Source organism: Martes martes (genome assembly GCF_963455335.1).
Source record: "Martes martes genome assembly, chromosome: 1".
NCBI lineage: Eukaryota > Metazoa > Chordata > Mammalia > Carnivora > Mustelidae > Martes > Martes martes.
The window spans coordinates 106,054,714-106,073,329 of NC_137888.1; the positions used below are offsets into that span (position 1 = coordinate 106,054,714).

At 37.6% G+C, this 18,616-nt stretch overlaps 1 protein-coding gene across 2 annotated transcripts in view; it reads left to right on the forward strand.

Annotated features, from left to right (window-relative positions):
* VPS8 (VPS8 subunit of CORVET complex) overlaps positions 1-18,616 on the forward strand; it is a 251,261-nt gene that overhangs the window by 112,454 nt on the left and 120,191 nt on the right. For both annotated transcript variants that reach the window (XM_080796297.1, XM_080796298.1), the window contains exons 28-29: positions 12,382-12,453; positions 18,088-18,207. In XM_080796297.1, the coding sequence (XP_080652423.1) occupies positions 12,382-12,453; positions 18,088-18,207 (192 nt within the window). The remainder of the gene's footprint in view (positions 1-12,381; positions 12,454-18,087; positions 18,208-18,616) is intronic.

Here is an 18,616-nt window from a genome sequence, read left to right on the forward strand (position 1 = left end):
TAAATTATAGTAGTTGACATACTGAATATGGAAGAAGTCTCTGATGGACTTGTAGTGGTGATGATTGTGGAAGTCACTGGAGTCTAAATGGAACATGGAAGCTTCCTGCTGAAAAAGTAATGTTATGCATATTTAATTAAAGATGGATTTGAGTGAGCCAGGTTCTCCGTGCAAATACTCCCAAGGGAATAATTATATAACACATAATATATCGTTCCAATTAAATAGGATTATGTTTTTAAAAAATCTTTGATAACATGAACAGAGTTTATATTACAGTGTTTAGTGAAGCCGGAGCCTCACAATGTATAAGACGCACACAAATGTTACATATACAAAGTATTTAGAGAAGAAAGACCAGAAGGAAAGACACCTAAATATTGTTAGTGATTAACTGTGAAATGGGGCAAATTTCTCTAATGATCGTACATTTATAAGTTGAATAATGTAATAAACTGTTAAAAAATGCCTGTGAGAAGGAAAAGATTCCCAATTATATTATACTTTTAATTGGTTTATTTGAATATCTGACTTCAGAAGTGGTAATTTTAATTGCACAGAAAGAAGGGAGAAGAGACTTAGAAGTGGAAGTCCGACCTAGTTGGTTTAAGAAACCTTAGAGAACATAAGGGTACTTGCTATCCAGCATGTAGGAAATGAGAAAGAGAAAGTCATGAGCAGGGTTACAGAAAGAGTGGTGGAGAGCAACAAAGAATTCTAACTCATTTTCATTTGTTTTTAAGGGCTCTGGTAGCACTGAAGACCATGTGGAATTGTGCTCACATCTGAATTATGTTATGAGGATTGACAATAAGGCTGTAGTACAATCTCATTTGCTTGACAAATAGTTGAGCACCTAGTATATCACATGGTCTGTACTGTCTGGGGGTGTACCATTGGCTTACAAGCTCTAAAGCCTGTGTTGGTGGAGAATGCAGAGGATGTAGACTTTGAGATCAGTAATTACGCACAACGCAGTGCTACCATTGGAGAAGTGCAGGATGCCGCGCTCACACCTACAAGAGAATCTCATGGGAGGTTAAGGAAGGTTTCTTATAGGAAATGATCTCCATGTGAGTCTCAAAGGATGAATAGAAGTTAGGTTAAGGTTAGGGAAAAATATGCTTGGAAGAAGGACAAAATATGTAAAAAGACCTGGAAACAAGACAGAGCAAGATAGGCTCAAGGAATTCGGGGGGGGGGGGGATCAGTATGGCCACATCCCAAAGTGTACGGAAGCCTATAGTAAGAAACAAATCTGAAGAGGTAGGTGGAGACTGAGTTTTGTAACCCATGGTGAGAAGTTTGGATTTTACACTGGAACAGTAGGTAGCCACTAAAACATTTTAGGCAAAGGAATATCATGATTTATAGTTTAGGAAAATTCCCTCTGACTATTGTATGAAAATGGGTTGAAATAAGACGACTTTAAAGGCAAGAAGATCTGTTAGCAAATTTTTGTACTTATCTAAGTAGAAGGTAAGGGTGCCTGGGTGGCTCAGTGGGTTAAGCATCTGCCTTTGGCTCAGGTTATGATCCCAGAGTCCCAGGATTGAGCCCCACATTGGTCTCCCCGCTCGGTGGGGAGTCTGCTTCTCCCTCTCCCTCTGCCCCCCTCCCCCGTTCTTTCTCTCTCTCTCTCTCAAATAGGTAAAATCTTAAAAAATAGGTAGAAGATTAAAGGTGACTTGAATTAGGGCAGTGACACCAGGCATAATAAGACATGAAAGGGTTTGAAAGATATTTTGGGAAGCAAATTGGCCTTAAACTTGGGACTTATTGCACAGTTGGATGTGAAGGATAAGACAAATGGGAAGCATCAAAGATTTCTAAATTTCTGACTTGGTTAACTGGGTGTATAGTGGTTTATATATTCAGTAGGCAATCAAGAGAAACCAGTTTCTCGGGAGATAAGGGGGTAGGACAGGGTTATGGTGAGGGATGGGGGAGTACAGATATTAATTCTCCTTTGGACTTAATGAATTTGAAATGCCTGAAAGATATGTGGAGGTTTTCTTCCGTGCTTGTATCAAGTGTTTGCTGCAAGCCCAAGTACCAGAGCCGGAGAAATTGGTAAGGCCTAGGATCTGAAATCCTGAATTCATTACCTATTTTGCCATGATTGATTGATCATATAACTTTCCTAATTCAGTTAATAAATCTTAATAAAAACATTTTCAGGGAGACACAAAATAATTTACATGACAGATTTTTTTTTTTTTTTAAGATTTTATTTGTTTATTTGACAGAGATCACAAGTAGGCAGAGAGGCAGGCAGAGAGAGAGGAGGAAGCAGGCTCTCCACAGAGTGGAGAGCCCGATGCGGGGCTCGATCCCAGGGTCCCGGGATCATGACCCGAGCTGAAGGCAGAGGCTTAACCCACTGAGCCACCCAGGCGCCCCTACATGACAGATTTTTAAATCACATTTTACCACCTTTTTTCATTTAGGAATATTTTTTCAAGTAAAGTTTTAAAATTTAGCTTCCTTGAGGTATAATTTATGCAAAATGTAGTTCATCCATTTCAAGAGAAGACTTTGACAAATGTATAGTCTTGTGACCTCTCCTGCAATCCAGATATGGAACACTTCAATGACACTTGCAGTTGTAGTTAGTCTCAAACCCCATCCACTGCCAGTTCCCAATTTGCTTTCTCACACTGAAATTTTGCCTTTTCCACAATGTCCTATAAATAAAATCATAAACTTTATAGTTTGGGAGGCTTCTTTCACTTAAAATAATGCTTTTGATATTTATCAGTGCTGTTGCTTATATTAATAGATTGTTCCCTTTTTTTGAAGTTTTTATTGAAATTCCAGTTAGTTAACATACCGTATAATATTAGTTTCAGGTGTATGGTATAGTGACCCGGTACTTCCATGAACCCATGCTCATCACAACATGTATACGCCTTCATCCCCAGCCCCGATTTCCCCCATCCCTGCCCACCTCACCTCTGGTAACCATTAGTTTGTTCTCTAGAGTTAACAGATCACTTCTTGGTTTGCCTCTCTCTCTTTTATTCCCTTTGCTTGTTTGTCTTGTTTCTTAAATTCCACGTATGAGTGAAATCATATGGTATTAGTCTTTCTCTGACTTCATTCACTTAGGTAATACTCCCTAGCTCCATCTGTGCCATTGTAAATGGCAAGATTTCATTCTTTTTTTGGCTGAGTACTATCCCATTGTGTGTATATACCATATCTTTTTTCTCCATTCATCAATCGATGGACACTTGAGCTGTATCCATAATTTGGCTATCGTAGATAATGCTGCTATAAACATCAGAATGCATATATATCCCTTTGATTTAGTATTTTTTGTATTCTTTGGGTAAATAAATACTCAGCCGTGCAATTGCTGGGTTGTGAGATAATTCTAATTTTAATGTTCTGAGGAACCTCATACTGTTTTCCATCATGGCGGCACCAGTTTGCACTCCCACCCACAGTGCAAGAGGGTTCGCTTTTCTCCACATCCTTGCCAACACCTGTTGTTTCTATGTTGTTGATGTTAGCCATTCTGACAGGTGTGAGGTGATACTTCATTGTAGTTTTTGATTTGCATTTCCCTGATGATAAGTGAGGTTGAACATCTTTTCATGTGTCTGTATGTCTTCTTGGAGAAATGTCTATTCATGTCTTCTGCCCATTTTTTAATTGTATTTTTTTTTTTTAGGAGTTGAGTTTCAAAAGTCCTTTATGTATTTTGGATATTAACCCTTTATCAGATACATCATTTGCAAATATCTTCTCCCATTCTATAGGTTGCCTTTTAGTTTTATTGATTGTTTCCTTCACTGTCCACAAGCTTTTTAATTTAATGTAGTCTCAGTAGTTAATGTTTGGTTTTGTTTCCAGTACCTCAGGAGACACATCTAGAAAGAAGTTGCTATGGCTGATGTCCAAGAAGTTACTGCCTGTGCTCTCCTCTCGGATTTTTTTGGTTTCTGGTCTTATATTTAAGTTCTAATTCATCTTGAGTTAATTCTTGTGTATGGTGTAAGAAAGTGTTCCAGTTTCATTTTTTTGCAGGTGGTTATCCAGTTTTCCCAGCACCATTTGTTGAAGACACTGTTTTTTTTCCTCATTGGATATTCTTGCCTGCTTTGTTGAGAATTGTGGGTTCATTGTGGGTTTTCTATTCTGTTGCATTGATCTACATGTCTGTTTTTGTGTCAGTACCATAGTGTTTTGATTACAGCTTTGTACTATAACTTAAAGTCCAGAATTGTGATGTCTAGAGCTTTGCTTTTTTTTTTTTTTCCAAGATTGCATTGGCTATTTAGGATCTTTCATGGTTCCATACAAACTGTAGGATTGTTTGTTCTAGCTCTGTGAAGAATGCTGTTGGTATTTTAATAGGGATTGCATTAAATCTGTCGATTTCTTTGGGTAGTAGAGATTTTTAACAATATTTTTCTAGGGGTGCCTCGGTGGCTTAGTCAGTTAAGCGTCTGCCCAGGGTCCTGGGATCGAGCCCTGCATTGGGCTCCTTACTCAGTAGGGAGTCTGCTTCTCCCTCTCCCTCTAACTGCTGCTCTGCCTGCTATCTCTGTCAAATAAATAAATAAATAAAAACATTTAAAAAAAATACCTGTTTTTCCCATCCATGAGCATGGAATAGCTTTCCATTGTGTCATCTTCAGTTTCTTCCATCAGTATTTTATAGTTTGCAGAGTACAGGTCTTTCACCTCTTTCATTAGATTTATTTCTAGATATTTTATTGGTTTTGGTGCGGTTGATTCCTTAATTTCTCTTTCTGCTGCTTCATTATTGGTGTTTAGAAATGCAATAGATTTCTGTACATTTATTTTATATACTGCAACTTTACTGAATTCGTTTATCAGTTTTAGCAGTTTTTGGTTGAGTCTTTAGGGTTTTCTATATATAATGTCATGTCATCTGTAAATAGTTTTACTTGTTCCTTGCCAATTTGGATGCCTTTTATTCCTTTTTGTTATCTGATTGCTAAGGCTAGAACTTCTAGTACTATGTTGAATAAAAAAGGTGAGAGTGGACATGCTCATTTTGTTCCTGACCTAGAGGAGAAGCTGCCAGTTTTTCTCCATGTAGGATGATATTAACTGTGGGCTTTTCATATATGGCCTTTATTATGTTGAGATATGTTTCCTCTAAACCTCCTTTGTTGGGAGTTTTTATCATGAATGATTGTTGTACTTTGTCAAAGGCTTTTTCTGTATCTGTTGAAAGGATCATATGGTTCTTATCCTTTCTTTTGTTAATGTGATGTATCACATTGATTGACTTGTGAATTTTGAACCAGCAACCGGGAATAAATCTATTTGATCACTGTGAATGATTTTTCTTTAATGTATTGTTGGATTTGGTTTGCTAGTATTTCATTGAGAAATTTTCCATCTATGTTCCTCAGGAATATTGGCCTGTAGTTCTCTTTTTTTTGTGATGTCTATCTGGTTTTGGCATCAGGGTAATGCTGGCCTCATACAGTGAATTTGGAAGTTTTACTCCCTTTTCTATTTTTTGGAATAGTTTGAGAAGAATAGGTATTAACTCTCCTTTAAATGTTTTAAGTAGCTATTAACTCTTCTTTAGAATTTGCCTGAGAAGACATCTGGTCCTAAATTTTTGTTTGTTGGGAGTTTTTTTAAATTATTAAGTTTCTTTGCTGGTTATTGGTCTATTTGAGTTTTCTATTTCTTCCTATATCAGTTTTGGCAGTTTATATATTTCTCGGAATTTATCCATTTCTTCTGGGTTGTACATTAGTTGGCATATAGTTTTTCATAACGTTCTTCTACAATTGTTTGTGTTTCTGTGGTGTTGATTATTATTTCTTTGCTCTCATTTGTGATTTTATTTAGTTGGGTCCTTTCTCTTTTGTTTTTGATAAGACTGGCTAGGGGTTTATCAATTTTATTAATTTTTTCAAAGAACCAGCTCCTAGTTTCATTGATCTATTACGTTTTTAGTTTCTATATCATTTATTTCTCTTCCAATCTTTATTATTTCCTTCCTATTACTGTTTTGGGATTTGTTTGTTGTCCTTTTCCTAGCTCATTTAGGTGTTAAGATTGTTTGAGAGTCTTCTTGCTTTTTGAGGTGGGCCTACTATGTACTACTGTGTACTTCCCTCTTAGAACTACTTCTGCTGCATCCCAAAGCTTATACCGTTGTGTTTTCGTTTTCATTTGTGTCCATGTATTTTTTTAGTTTCTTCTTTTGATTTCCTGGTTCACCTGTTCATTGTTGTGTCGCATGTTGTTTCACATCCTTGTATTTGTGGTCTTACCAGACCTTTCTTGCGGTTGACTTCTAGTTTCATAACGTTGGGGTCAGTAAAGGGGCATGGTATGATTTCAGTCTTTTTGTATTTGTTGAGACCTGTTTTGTTACCTAATAGGTTATGACTTATTCTAGAGAATGTTCCACGTGCTCTTGAAAAGAATGTGTATTCTGCTGTTTTAGTCCAGCTGGTCCAGTGTGTCTTTCAAAACCACTGTTTCCTTGTTGATTTTTCTGTTTAGATGATCTGTCCATTGATGTAACTGGGGTGGTAAAGTCCCCTACTATTATTGTATTATTAATAGTTCCTTTAAGTTTGTTACTAATTGTATTATATATTTGGGTGCTACCATTTTCAGTGCATAAACATTTACAATTGGTATATCTGGTTGGATTGTTCCCTTTATTATTATATAGTGCCCTTCTTTGTCTCCTGTTACAGTCTTTGTTTTAAAAGTCTTGTTTGTCCAATATAGGTATTGCTACTCCAGCTTTCTTTTGACATTCATTTGCATGATCAGTATTTCTCCATCTCCTCACTTTCAATCTGAAGGTGTCTTTAGGTCTAAAATGACTCTCTTGTAGGCAGCATATAGATGGGTCTTGTTTTCTTATCTATTCTGACACCCTATGCCTTTTGATTGGAGCATTTAGTCCATTTATATTCAGAGTTATTGTCGATACGTATTTATTGCCATTTTATTACTTGTTGTTTTAGAAGATTTTTTTCTGATCCTTTCTTGTCTTTCTCTCATGTTTTACTGGTTTTCTTTTGTGATGTATCTGGATTTCTTTCTCTTTATTCTTCGTGTGTTTAGTAGGGGGTTTTGATATTGGTCACCATTAGGTTTGTATTATTACCTCTTTTGTAAATAGCAGTCTGTATTAAGTTGATGGCTGTTCAGATTGGCACTGATTCTTTTCTCTACACATTTTGAGTATATGTTATTACATTTTATATCCTTTTTTGTGTGTGAGTCCTTGACTGAATTTTACAGAAATATTCATTTTTACTGCTTTGTGTTTCCTGCATTTATACTATCACTTTTGTTTTCTCCTTTCCACTCGAAGAGTCCCCTTTAATATTTCTTTCAGGGCTGGTTTACTCATCACAAACTCTTTTAGCTTTTTTCTGGGAAACTCTTTATCTCTCCTTCTATTCCAAATGGTAGCCTTGCTGGATAGAATAGTCTTGGGTGCAGATTTTTCCTAGTCAGCATTTTGAATGTATTGTGCCACTCCCTTCTGGCCTGCCAAGATTTCTGTTGAAAAATCTCTTTGAAAAGAAAACCCTAGCCTTATGGGTTTTCCCTTGTAAGTTAATGACTTCTTTTGTTGCTTTTAAAATTTTTTTATCACTATATTTTGCCATTTTAATTACAGTATGTCTTGGTTTTGGCCTGCTTTTGTTGATTTTGATGGAAGTTCTCTCTGCCTCTTGGATCTGTAAGTCTGTTCCCTTCCCCAGATTAGGGAAATTTTTAGCCATTATTTCTTAAAATAAATTTTCTGCCCCCTTTTCTCTTTCTTCTTCTAGATGCCTTTAATATGAATGTTATTATATTTAGTAGAGTAACTGAGTTCCCTGAGTCTATTCTTGTTGCATAATTTTTTCTCTCTTTCAGCTTCATTGCTTTCTGTTACTGTTTCTTCTAGGTCATCAATTCATTCCTCAGCTTCTTCCAGCCTGCTGTTCACTGCATCAAATGTGTTTCTAATCTCGTTTATTACGCTCTTCATCTTTCTTTTTTAACTCTTTAATGTTTGTGGTAAGGGTCTTATTGATGTCTTCTGTTCTTTTTCCAAACCCAGTGGGTAGTCCTATGATTGTTGCTTTAAATTCTCCATCAGACATGTTACATGTATCTGTTTCACTTAGATCTCTGGCTGTTATTTCTTGCTCTGTCTTGTTCTTTCATTTATGATAAATTCCTGTCTTCACATTTTGTCTAAATTGCTGCCGCCTTATAAGGGTTAGAAAAGCCAGTTATGTGTCCTGCTCCTGGAAGTAATGGCCTTATGATGAAGAGGTCATGTAGTGTCCAGGGCCTGTCACTTCAGGGAATGTCATCAGTGTGTACTGTGTGTGTTCTGTTGTGTTCTGCCTGCTCTATCCTTCATGCCAGTCATCTGCAGAGACTCTCCTTGCTTGCTGTGGGCATTGTTTCATCCCTGGCCTGCATGTGGTGAGTTTTAACTAGGTTTACTCTGATCTGCTTGTGAAATGAGACCTGTCACCACCTACACTGGAACTGAGGCCCTTCAAAACTCTCTGGTCAGGCAACTTAGTGTGGGTAGAGGTTTATGCTGGTCTTCTTGGGGAGGGGTCCAGCAAGCTGGGACTAAGCCAAGTGTGACTGGGAAGGGCAGTTCTACTAGAGCTCAGAGGGGTTGGGCTTGGGTGAAAGCAAGTTAGTCAGCCAGTGTTACCTGCAGGTGGCTCTGTGTTTATACTGAGTTGTGGCACCAGCCAGCTCCTTTCTTCCTGGAGGGGTATGCCCATGAACATTGCCTCTCAGGGATATGCTCCAGAAGAGCAAATAATCTCCCACTGTGTCCCCCAGGCACTCTTCAGATTGCTGTTTCCATGGTATCTGCCCCCAAATTGTTTGTCTGCCTTCTCTCCAGGAGTACTACAGTACCTTCTAGGCTCTATCCCAGCCAAGCCTGCTGACCTTTAAAATTCCAGGCTTTAAGCCCTGCTTGTTGCAAGAAGTCATAAAACTCAGCCCCTCTCATTTCCTAAGCCAGTGGCTCTAGGGAAATGTTTTCCTTATGCATTCCCCTGGGTGATCCTCTCTCTCTCTCTTTCTCTCACTCTTATTCTCACTTCTCTGTGACCTCCCTCTCTCCTCTTCACAGCAGCTTCAACCCTTTGCTCCCCTAAACCACGTCTCCATGCTTTATGCCTTCTTCAGTGTAACCTCTTTTCTCCCTTTAGTTGTGGAGTTTGTTCTGTCAGTCTTCAGGTCAATTTCTGGTGTATGTAGGATGATTTCATAGTTACCTAGTTGTATTTGTGGGACTAGGCGAGCCTAGGGTCCTTCTACTCTGCCACCATCTTCTTCCAAACCAGGTTTTTCCTTTTTATGGCTGTATAATTTTCCATTTTATGGGTATACAATTTGCTGATCTGTTCACCAGTAGATGGTCCTTGGAGTTGTTTTGTGTTTTAGGCTTTTATGAATACAGCTGTTATGAACATCTACATAGAGGCTTTTGTATGAACATATATTTCTGTTTCTCTTGAGTAAATACTAAAAGCTAGTATTGCTGGGTCTTTTGTTAAATATATTCTTTTACTTTGTCAGAAACTGACCTGCTGTTTTCTAAAGTGGTTCTACCACTTTACATTCCTACTAGAAGTATAGATGAGTATCAGTCAGTTACTTCATCTCACCAACACTTGGCTATAGTTGATCTTTTTAAATTGACCATTCTAAAAGGTGTGTGGTGGTATCTCATGGTTTTTATCTATATTTTCCTTCTGACTAATGATATTAAGCATCTTTTCAGTAAAATAGATTGTAGAGAAGATATGTTTGTCATCCATATATTCTCCTTGGTGAAATATCTGTTCATTTTTTTTAAATTGTGTTTATTTTCTTGTCTGGTTTTAAAGGTTCTTTACAAATTTTAAGTACAAGTTCTTTATCAGATTACATAAGCTTAGCAAATGTTTTCTACCAGTCTTGTGTGTCTTTAAAGACTAACAGTTTTGTTCAAAGATATCACTCAGAATTGATTGTTTTGGGTTGTTTTTACCATGTATACTGTAGGCCTTTTCAGGGTGTCAATTCATGTCTTTATTTCAAGAAAGTTTTCTTGAATTACAGATTTAAGTGCTTTTTCTACTTCATTATTTTGTATTTTATTTTAAGCTGCAATTATTTGTGTGTTGTATTTTCTTTATCTTCTTTATTTGTCACCTTTTCTCTGATCTGTTTTACTTTTTTATTTAAATTTCATTTCCTTAGTTCTTTTCATTTATGTTTTCTAGTTCTCCTATTTTACTTTTGGTCATGTCTTTTCTCCCAAGGGTGGCTTGTATGCCTTTGTACTTCACAAACTGTGTCATTTTCCGTTAGGACATCTTTGCATATTATTCCTCTCACCAAGCATTGTATAAGTAGAAGCGTCTTTGTGGAATGATAATGTTTTAATAGTGATATGCCATGGTAGTGGCAGCTGTTAACTTCAACCAAAATATGTCATTATGTATATCATAATATTCATACTGTGGTATATTACCACTCAATTATGTTTATAGAAGTAAATGTTCAGTATCTGTTTCAAAGTAGTGAGTACATGCTGCCAAAAAGGAAAATAGATGAGAAGTTCTTTTTTACTAGCTGTCACTGCTGTTGCTTTTTAATACAGATGTTAATTCTCCATAATTTTGTGTTTTCATTGAATAGCATTTGTATTAGCAGATAATACCGTCTATTTGTATCTGCAAAGTGACCTCTCACTTTGGCAAGATGGGGTTAGGGTAGAGTTATGTGTTTGTGTTAGCATGTTCATGTTTGTTGTTTTTGTAAACCTGCAGATAGAACTGAGAGACTTTCTAGTTCATCTTTCTGTCTTTAGACAGGGTAATATTTAACCCACTTAAACATTAAAATATCTTCTATTTGAGTTCCCAGATTGAGAATTCCTACAGTCTCCTTGGTAACTTGTGTCAGCATTTTTCAACTAACTGGCAGCAAAATAGTTTAGTTGAAGAAAGAGTTTTAAAAAAAGAAAAGATTCTGTTTTTCTCTGTCATTAAGCAGACAAACAAGCATCCATTTGTTTAAAGCACTTAGTGTGTATCAGGAAAGTAGAAGGAAGGGCATGCTAACTGGAAAACATCATGAGGAGAGGTACTTGGGAGAAGTTGGGGAAGTTCAGGGCCCATTTACAGGGTAGCAGTATTTTGGTTCAATGTAACCATGTTGTAGTCTGGGAAGTTGATGGCTGTGAAATTCCCTTTTTTTTAAAATCTAATCATTTAAATTTTATTTATTTATTTATTTATTTATTTTTAAAAGATTTTATTTATTCATCTGACAGACAGAGATCACAAGTAGGCAGAGAGGCAGGCAGAGAGAAAGGGGGAAGCAGGCTCCCTGCTGAGCAGAGAGCCCAATGTGGGGCTTGATCCCAGGACTCCGGGATCATGACCTGAGCTGAAGGCAGAGGCTTTAACCCACTGAGCCACCCAGGTGCCCCATAATCATTTAATTTTTAAATGGGACAATATATAGTTTATATTTTTTAAGAAAATAAGCAGTAAATTATTGGTGTATGGATTCAAATATTTCTAAGACCCACATGTGCTGCATGAAAATCAGGGGAAAGATCTTCAATTCTTTCACCATTTTTATTACTTAATAAATAATTTCATTTCAGTTTTTTGGTAGTGAACACAATTCTTATTCTCATATATGCATTTTGTAAGTATTAGGTATTTTCAGAATCTGACGCTGTCATTTACTTTGGTGCATGTTCTTTGAAAATATATTTGGCTCTACTTGCACAGGGATATAAAAGTGCTATAGTTGGCAGTGTTTTGAAAATAAAATACCTAATCTTTGTGTGTGTAGGCTTGAGGATTTTAACATGGTGATGGTTTTAGCATAATTTTTAGAAAATATCTATCATTGAACATCATTTTATTTTTAGTTGTCATGGAAATGATGAAAGTTATTTTTCAGGAAAGTTAATGAACTGTATTTCAGCTATTATTTCCAAAGCGTAGTGGGAATGATGGCAGAGCATGTGACCTGTAGTTCATCTTCTTAAACCCTGTTCACAAGTTGCCTTTTGTCATTAGTGTTTTTTTCTTTTTCATTGCCTATGAACTTTCTCAAATCGCTCTTTGGTAGTGTGATAGTTGCTATATTTTTATACTTATTATTCATTTTTCAAGTCCCAGGATACCATGCAATAGTAAATACTATAGCTTTCTACCTAACTTGCTAAAAGCAACTTATTTAAAGGGTATATAAGGAAAAAACCTGATGAGGAATGGTCACCTTATTTGGCATTTTACCAGACTATTAATAAGAATTTAATAACTTGTTTCCTTCTAACATTTGCAAATAATTTTTAAAAATTTCTTCTGTTAGACCTTTGAAGATTTTAAAAATGACAAGCAAGCTGTAGAATATCAACAACGAATTGTGGATATTTTGTTGAAAGTAAGTATTCTGAGAATAGATGTCTTTGTATTGACATTTGTTTGTTTGTTTATTGGGGGGAGGGTTATTGGGAGAGGGTTAGAGAGAATCTTATGCAGGCTCCATGCCCAGTGTGGAGCCTGATGCAGGGCTCAATCACATATCCTGAGGTCATGACTTGAGCCAAAATCAAGAGTCATATACTTAACCAACTGAGCCACCAGGTGCCCCGTATTGGTGTTTATTTTAAGAAAGCTGGATTGTTTTATAGCAAGTTCTAAAATGATCCTCTTTAATGAAGCAGTGTGTTCAATTCATTTAAAAATTTTATTGTGATATCTTTGTCTTTCAAACCTGAATAAAATACTAATCATTTTTAAAAATGTATTTCAGCTGTAGACTAGATATAGGATATAAGGTACTACTGTGAAATGCATATTGTGGTAGTTGCTATATCAGTATGATTATGTGGAATAATGGTGACTAACTTCAGAATGCTTTGAGAAAATAATTAATGTGAAGAATCTTCTTCCATCTCCTACCAGCCTTGCTGTGTTGCTTAGTTGGTACTATCGTCTGACCATGGTACTGAGATGGTGGGCACAACTTCAGAATGATTAGAGGCACACAGAGATGATCATCTCAGTTTAAATCTAACCACATTCAGTCCAAAGCTATTTCGAGATCCATGCTGCTGCTAATGAATGAATGCAGAGACAGATTCTTTTCCTTTCCATCTGCACAGCTTGAACCAGGCCAGTTTCTTCTTGTAGTTGAAATCTTAGAATTTTCATCCTGTTCATTTGGCTGTAAAATGGAAGTTTCTTCCTTTTAGTGAATTTTAGATTATTTTGGGCAAGAGAGCAAAATCAAAACGTTCTCTAATTGTGTATGACACTAATGCATTACATTTATAATAGTTCTTTATAATTTTCAAAACACATTTATATACATTATCTTATTTGAGCTATTTATTGACCTTGTAAGATAGGCAGTGATGAATATGAGAGTAGGATTTGCTCAGCCTCCAAATAATGCCAGTTTGATCCAGGTAGGGTGTGTGGAGAATTTTTACTTGGGTCTCCTAAACAGTCTCTCTATACCTAATCTTGTCCTCCTTTAGTTTGTGATCTTGCCTTTCTTTTATTCTTCTGTGGCTCCCCATTGGATCAGTTGGAATTAAGTTCCACTGTGAGAGAAAATCAAAATAACAATAGTTTAATTGTGATGGGAATTTATTTTTCTCATGAAAGTCTGGAGGTCAGCAACCTGTTCTAGTAGAGTGGCTTCACAGACTTACCAGGGATGCAGATGCCTTCTGCTTTAACTGTTGTTATTCTTAGTACATGGTTTCTGTCTTTGGTCCAATGGATGGCTCTAGCCATCACCTGAACATTCTAGCCAGTCTGAATGCAGAAAGAGATGAAGCAGAGAGTTTCCTCTCTCTAAGAAGACTTTCTAGAAGTTGTGTACTACAATTCAGCTTACAACATGTTGATCAGAACTTAGATATATTGCTTCTCAGCTGCTAAGAGAGACTGAGAAGTGTACTCCATGTTATGGGTTTCCATGTGTTTAGCCTAAAATGAGGAGTTCTGTTTCTAAGTTAGGAGGGAAGAGCAGATGTTGGAGCACAATTCCTGGTTTCTGTCATACTCATCTAAAGTTGTCGAATATGACATCCAAGATCATTCTGTATTTTCTGGTCCCTGATTACTTCTTTATAATTGCTCTCTTCTGTCCCTGACACACCCCCTATGGCACACACATTCTTTGTATTAATGAACTTATCAACCATATTAAATTATTGCAGTTCACTAAACTGCGTCATCTCTATGTCTTACGTTCTTTGTGTGAGTTTCCTTTCATCCCATCATGCCCTTCCTTCCCTTTCTCCGCCTGGAAAATTCCTAACCATTTTCCAAGACAGAACTCAAATATCATCCATGAGAAACTCCTTTAGAATCCTTTCCACACTTTGAGTTTGATTAGTTGCCCCTTCTCTGCGTTCATACTTATGCGGCACATGGCACGCTGTAAGGGAATTGTTTACAGGTTTATTTTCCTGCCTGGAGTTGAGTTTCCGTTAAGCAGAGACTATGAGGATTTTTGTGTGTGTCATTGTTTTAACATGCCCCGAGTATGTCCAGCACAATGCGTGCATGCTGGTAAGTGGTCAAGACATGTTTGCAACTTGAGTGAACAGGAGTTTGAATTTAAAACTGTGCCAAGTTGGAGGAAAAATCCAGATGAAGAAAATAGCGCTCCGTGAAGTACTTAAACTATTACAGTTGGTGAATTGCTACCCTTGTATATTGTTTTGTATTGTCTACCTTGGGTCATTGAAGATTGAACTCTTGAGATTATTTTCTCATTTCTGATGAGAGAGTCCTATTAACAAGTGTGCTGCTGACAGAGCCAGTGAACATGGGACTGGCAGCAAGGACCAGAGAACTGGATGAGCATCAAAGCTAAGGTGATACTATGTGTCTGAATGGCTGCAGACATGGAAGTAAAAAGCTGTTACTTTGTGACTTTATATACAATTGCTCAGAAAATTTTTTTAAGCGTGGTTCCTGGAATAGGTAAGAAAAGAATGGAGAGAGACCAGAGTTTCAAGGATGATAACTGTTAGACACTTGGTGAGGTGCCAAGGAAATTGCCTGAGAGTTAGAAGTGTTTTCTCAGAAGGTGTTTCTAGGATCAGTTGGTAAAGCTGTCCACACCTAGAGAGTAAAAGAAGGGAAAAGCTGAGCGGAGCAGTAGCTGGGCCCAAAAGTTTAGTCTAGGAAAGCACCTGTGCACTGCAAGGGAGTGATGATGGAGTATTTTAAAGTGATAGAGAGTTCTTTGAATATTATCAGTTGGAACTCAGAAACACACAAAGATTGTAACTTGAAGTATTCTTCTACTATGGTAATGAGGATTATGCACTTGAGCAAGCTGTGGTTGCCAGACTAAAGCAGGATGAGTTAAAGAAAGGGGTACACTGCTAGCAAAATAGGAAGAGGTAGGCCAAAAGCTGTGCCCTGAGGGAACATTTTACAGCAGGAGCAGTCTTACACTTGATCTTCAGGTGAGAGTGCAGGAGGGAACAGGACAACCAAGGGAACAGGACCATCAATGGATGAGACAGTTGGTTGTTCGGCTAATCCCAGACAATACCTGATCTTCCTTCCCTGTGTTCTGCATTTTCCTTCTTTGCTGATGGCATCATCGTCGGAACTGCCTATCAGGCCCAAGTCTGTCGTTGTTTATTCCTCCTTTAGTCACACGTTTCCACTCAAGTAAATCCTTGTCCCATTGCCATGCTCTCTGCAGGGCCTTTTGCACCTGTTCCTGCTTCTGTTTTCGTGATCACCGCCCTGGTTCAGACCTCCTTGTCTCTGTTGGACCCCTGCAGACACATGCATCTTACCTGGCCTCTTTATCTTTTAATTCTTCCTTGTGTTATTTTATCCTGTTCACTGCCAACTGGATAATTTTCCTAAGTGCAGCGCTGATCACGATCGGATCTCCTGGTTGAACATGTTCAGTAGCACCCCAGTTTTCTAAGGAATAAACTCTAGATTCCTTGGAATGACATTCGAGGCCTCGTCTTTTCAGTCTGCTCTCTCTCTCCTCATCATGCATGCTGCTACATTCTAGTGGAACACATAGTTTCTTCAAACACACTCGTGTTTTCTTGTGTCCGTGCTTTTGCTCACACTCTCCTCTCTGCCTTGGTAACTCTCTCCTTTCCAAACTTTTCTCGTTTCTTTTCAAATTCCCTTTCTCATTTTCTCCACCTTGCTTTTATAACCATATGTTCCTTCATAATGTTGGTCACATTGTGCCTTTTATTTATTTGTTTTTTAAGATTTTTTATTCACTTATTGGAGAAAGAAAAACAGAGATAGAGAGAGTACACGAGTGGGGAGGAGAGGGAGAAGCAGGCTCCTCAGTGAGCAGGGAGCCTGATGTGGTCTTGAACCCAGGACCCTGGGATCATGACCTGAGCTGAAGGCAGATGCTTAACTGACTGAGCAACTCAGACGTCCCCACATTGTGCCTTTATTTCAGATTTGTTACATGATACTCCTTGCTTTCTTACTGATTACCTGAAGGCGTTTGCCATTCTGTCTTACACCCAGGAGGTAGGCAGGAGGTGAGAGCTCATTCAAACCAGAGGAGTGATTATGATTGGATAACTGTATGTGCTTGTAACAAGCCTGTTACCTGAAACCATTTGTCTAAGGAACTGCTTATAGACAGGGCAGAAGCCATTCACTTCACTGATTCCTGGGCTAGCTGACTTCCTTTTCTGGGACACCTTCACTCTCAAGTTAACTTGCTTTTAAAAAAAATAATAATTTTTATTGCAGAATAATGGACATACAACATTATACTGGTTCCAGGTATATAACATAGCAAGCGATTCAATATTTACATACATGAAATGGCTATTGCAGTAAGTCTAGTTAGTTACCATCTGTCACTGCACAAAACTGTTGCAATATTATTGACTTCCTTATGCTGTACATTTCATCTCTGTGTCTTATTTATTTTATAACTGGAAATTTGTACCTCTTAATCCCATTTGCCTATTTTGTTTAATCACGTCCTCCCCTCCCCTCTGGCAACCGTCAGTTTGTTCTCTGTGCCTATGTGTCTGTTTCTGTTTTGTTTGCTTTGTGTTTTAGATTTCACGTATAAGTGAAATCATATGGTATTTGTCTTTCTCTAACTTACTCCACTTAGCATAATGTCCATCCGTGTTGTTACACCTGGTAAGATTTCGTTCTTCTTTATGGCTGAGTAATATTCCACCGTATGTATGGGGGTGTGTATGTATATGTGTATGTGTGTGTGTGACACACCACCTCTTCATCCATTCATCTGTCGATGGAATTTAGGCTGCTTCCATAGCTTGGCCATTGTAAGTAATGCTGCAGTAAACATAGGGGTGCATGTATCTTTTTGAATTAGGGTTTTTGTTTTCTTCAGATAAATACTTAGAGATGGAGTTCCTGGATCATACTACTTTCAGTTTTTTGAGGAACCTCCAGATTATTTTCCACAGTGGCTACACCAATTACATTCCTACCCAGAGTGCATGAGTCTTCCCTTTTCTCCACATCCTTCCTTGACACATGCTCTTTCTTGTCTTTCTGAGACTATCCAATGTGGCAGGTATGAGGTGGTACCTCACTGTGGTCTTGACTTGCATTTCCCCAATGATTAGTGATGTTGAATATCTTTTCCTGTGCCTTCAGGTTATCTTACTTTTAAACTCCAGAATTGCTCTCTTCTTCCTGTGTTGGTAGGCAGCTTTTGGTACAGCTACTTAAATTTAATTTAAATTTAACTTTAGAAGGATTCTCTTTTAAGAATTCCAGAGGGAAACATGTTTAATATTTCTTCGAAAGCCACCTCTGGCAATTCTGTTCTCATCCAAATTGTGCCTAGAAGCATGCCAAAAATCACTGAAATGTTTATGAAAGTAGTTTGTGCTCCTTCTCTAAAATGGCATTGAACTCCATTGAATCCAAAAGATTCTATAAAAGAATCTTCTCCTGAGTCTTCAATAATAGGGCTTCTTGCAAGCTTTCTAATGGTATAATTTTGTGTCAAACCAGATGGTATATGGAGTAACTGGTCTCTTTTGCTCACCAGGTTATGGTGGAGAATTCCGATTTCACTCCCTCACAAGTTGGGTGTCTCTTCACATTCCTTGCCCGGCAGCTTGCAAAGCCTGACAATACCTTGTTTGTAAACAGAACCCTTTTTGATCAGGTGCGTATCTTTAATGATGAGAATTGGTTTTATTCTCTTTACTGCTCATAGAAAATGAGTGGACTGCACATTTTCTTAATATAATAGCCTAGCAGGTAAATGTCTTATCAGGTAGGTGCCTGGTCTGGTTTTTAATTTGGATTAAATTAGTTGTCTGTTTTTTGATGTTGTGTCTGGATAGTATGACTTTGCCTAGTAACTTGCTATCTTGGGAGTATGACTTGTGGAGATTGGTTTATAGAAATTTTCGTTCACTGTTATTCTGTTGCTCTAAATTGTCTAGAATTCTTTGCTCAAGAATTTTTCAATTTAAGAATTCACACATCTCATTGGTAGCACGTCTATGATGTTGATCATCTGGAAGACAGATCATTATTAGAAAGTCTGAATTTCCCTGTACATGACTTTG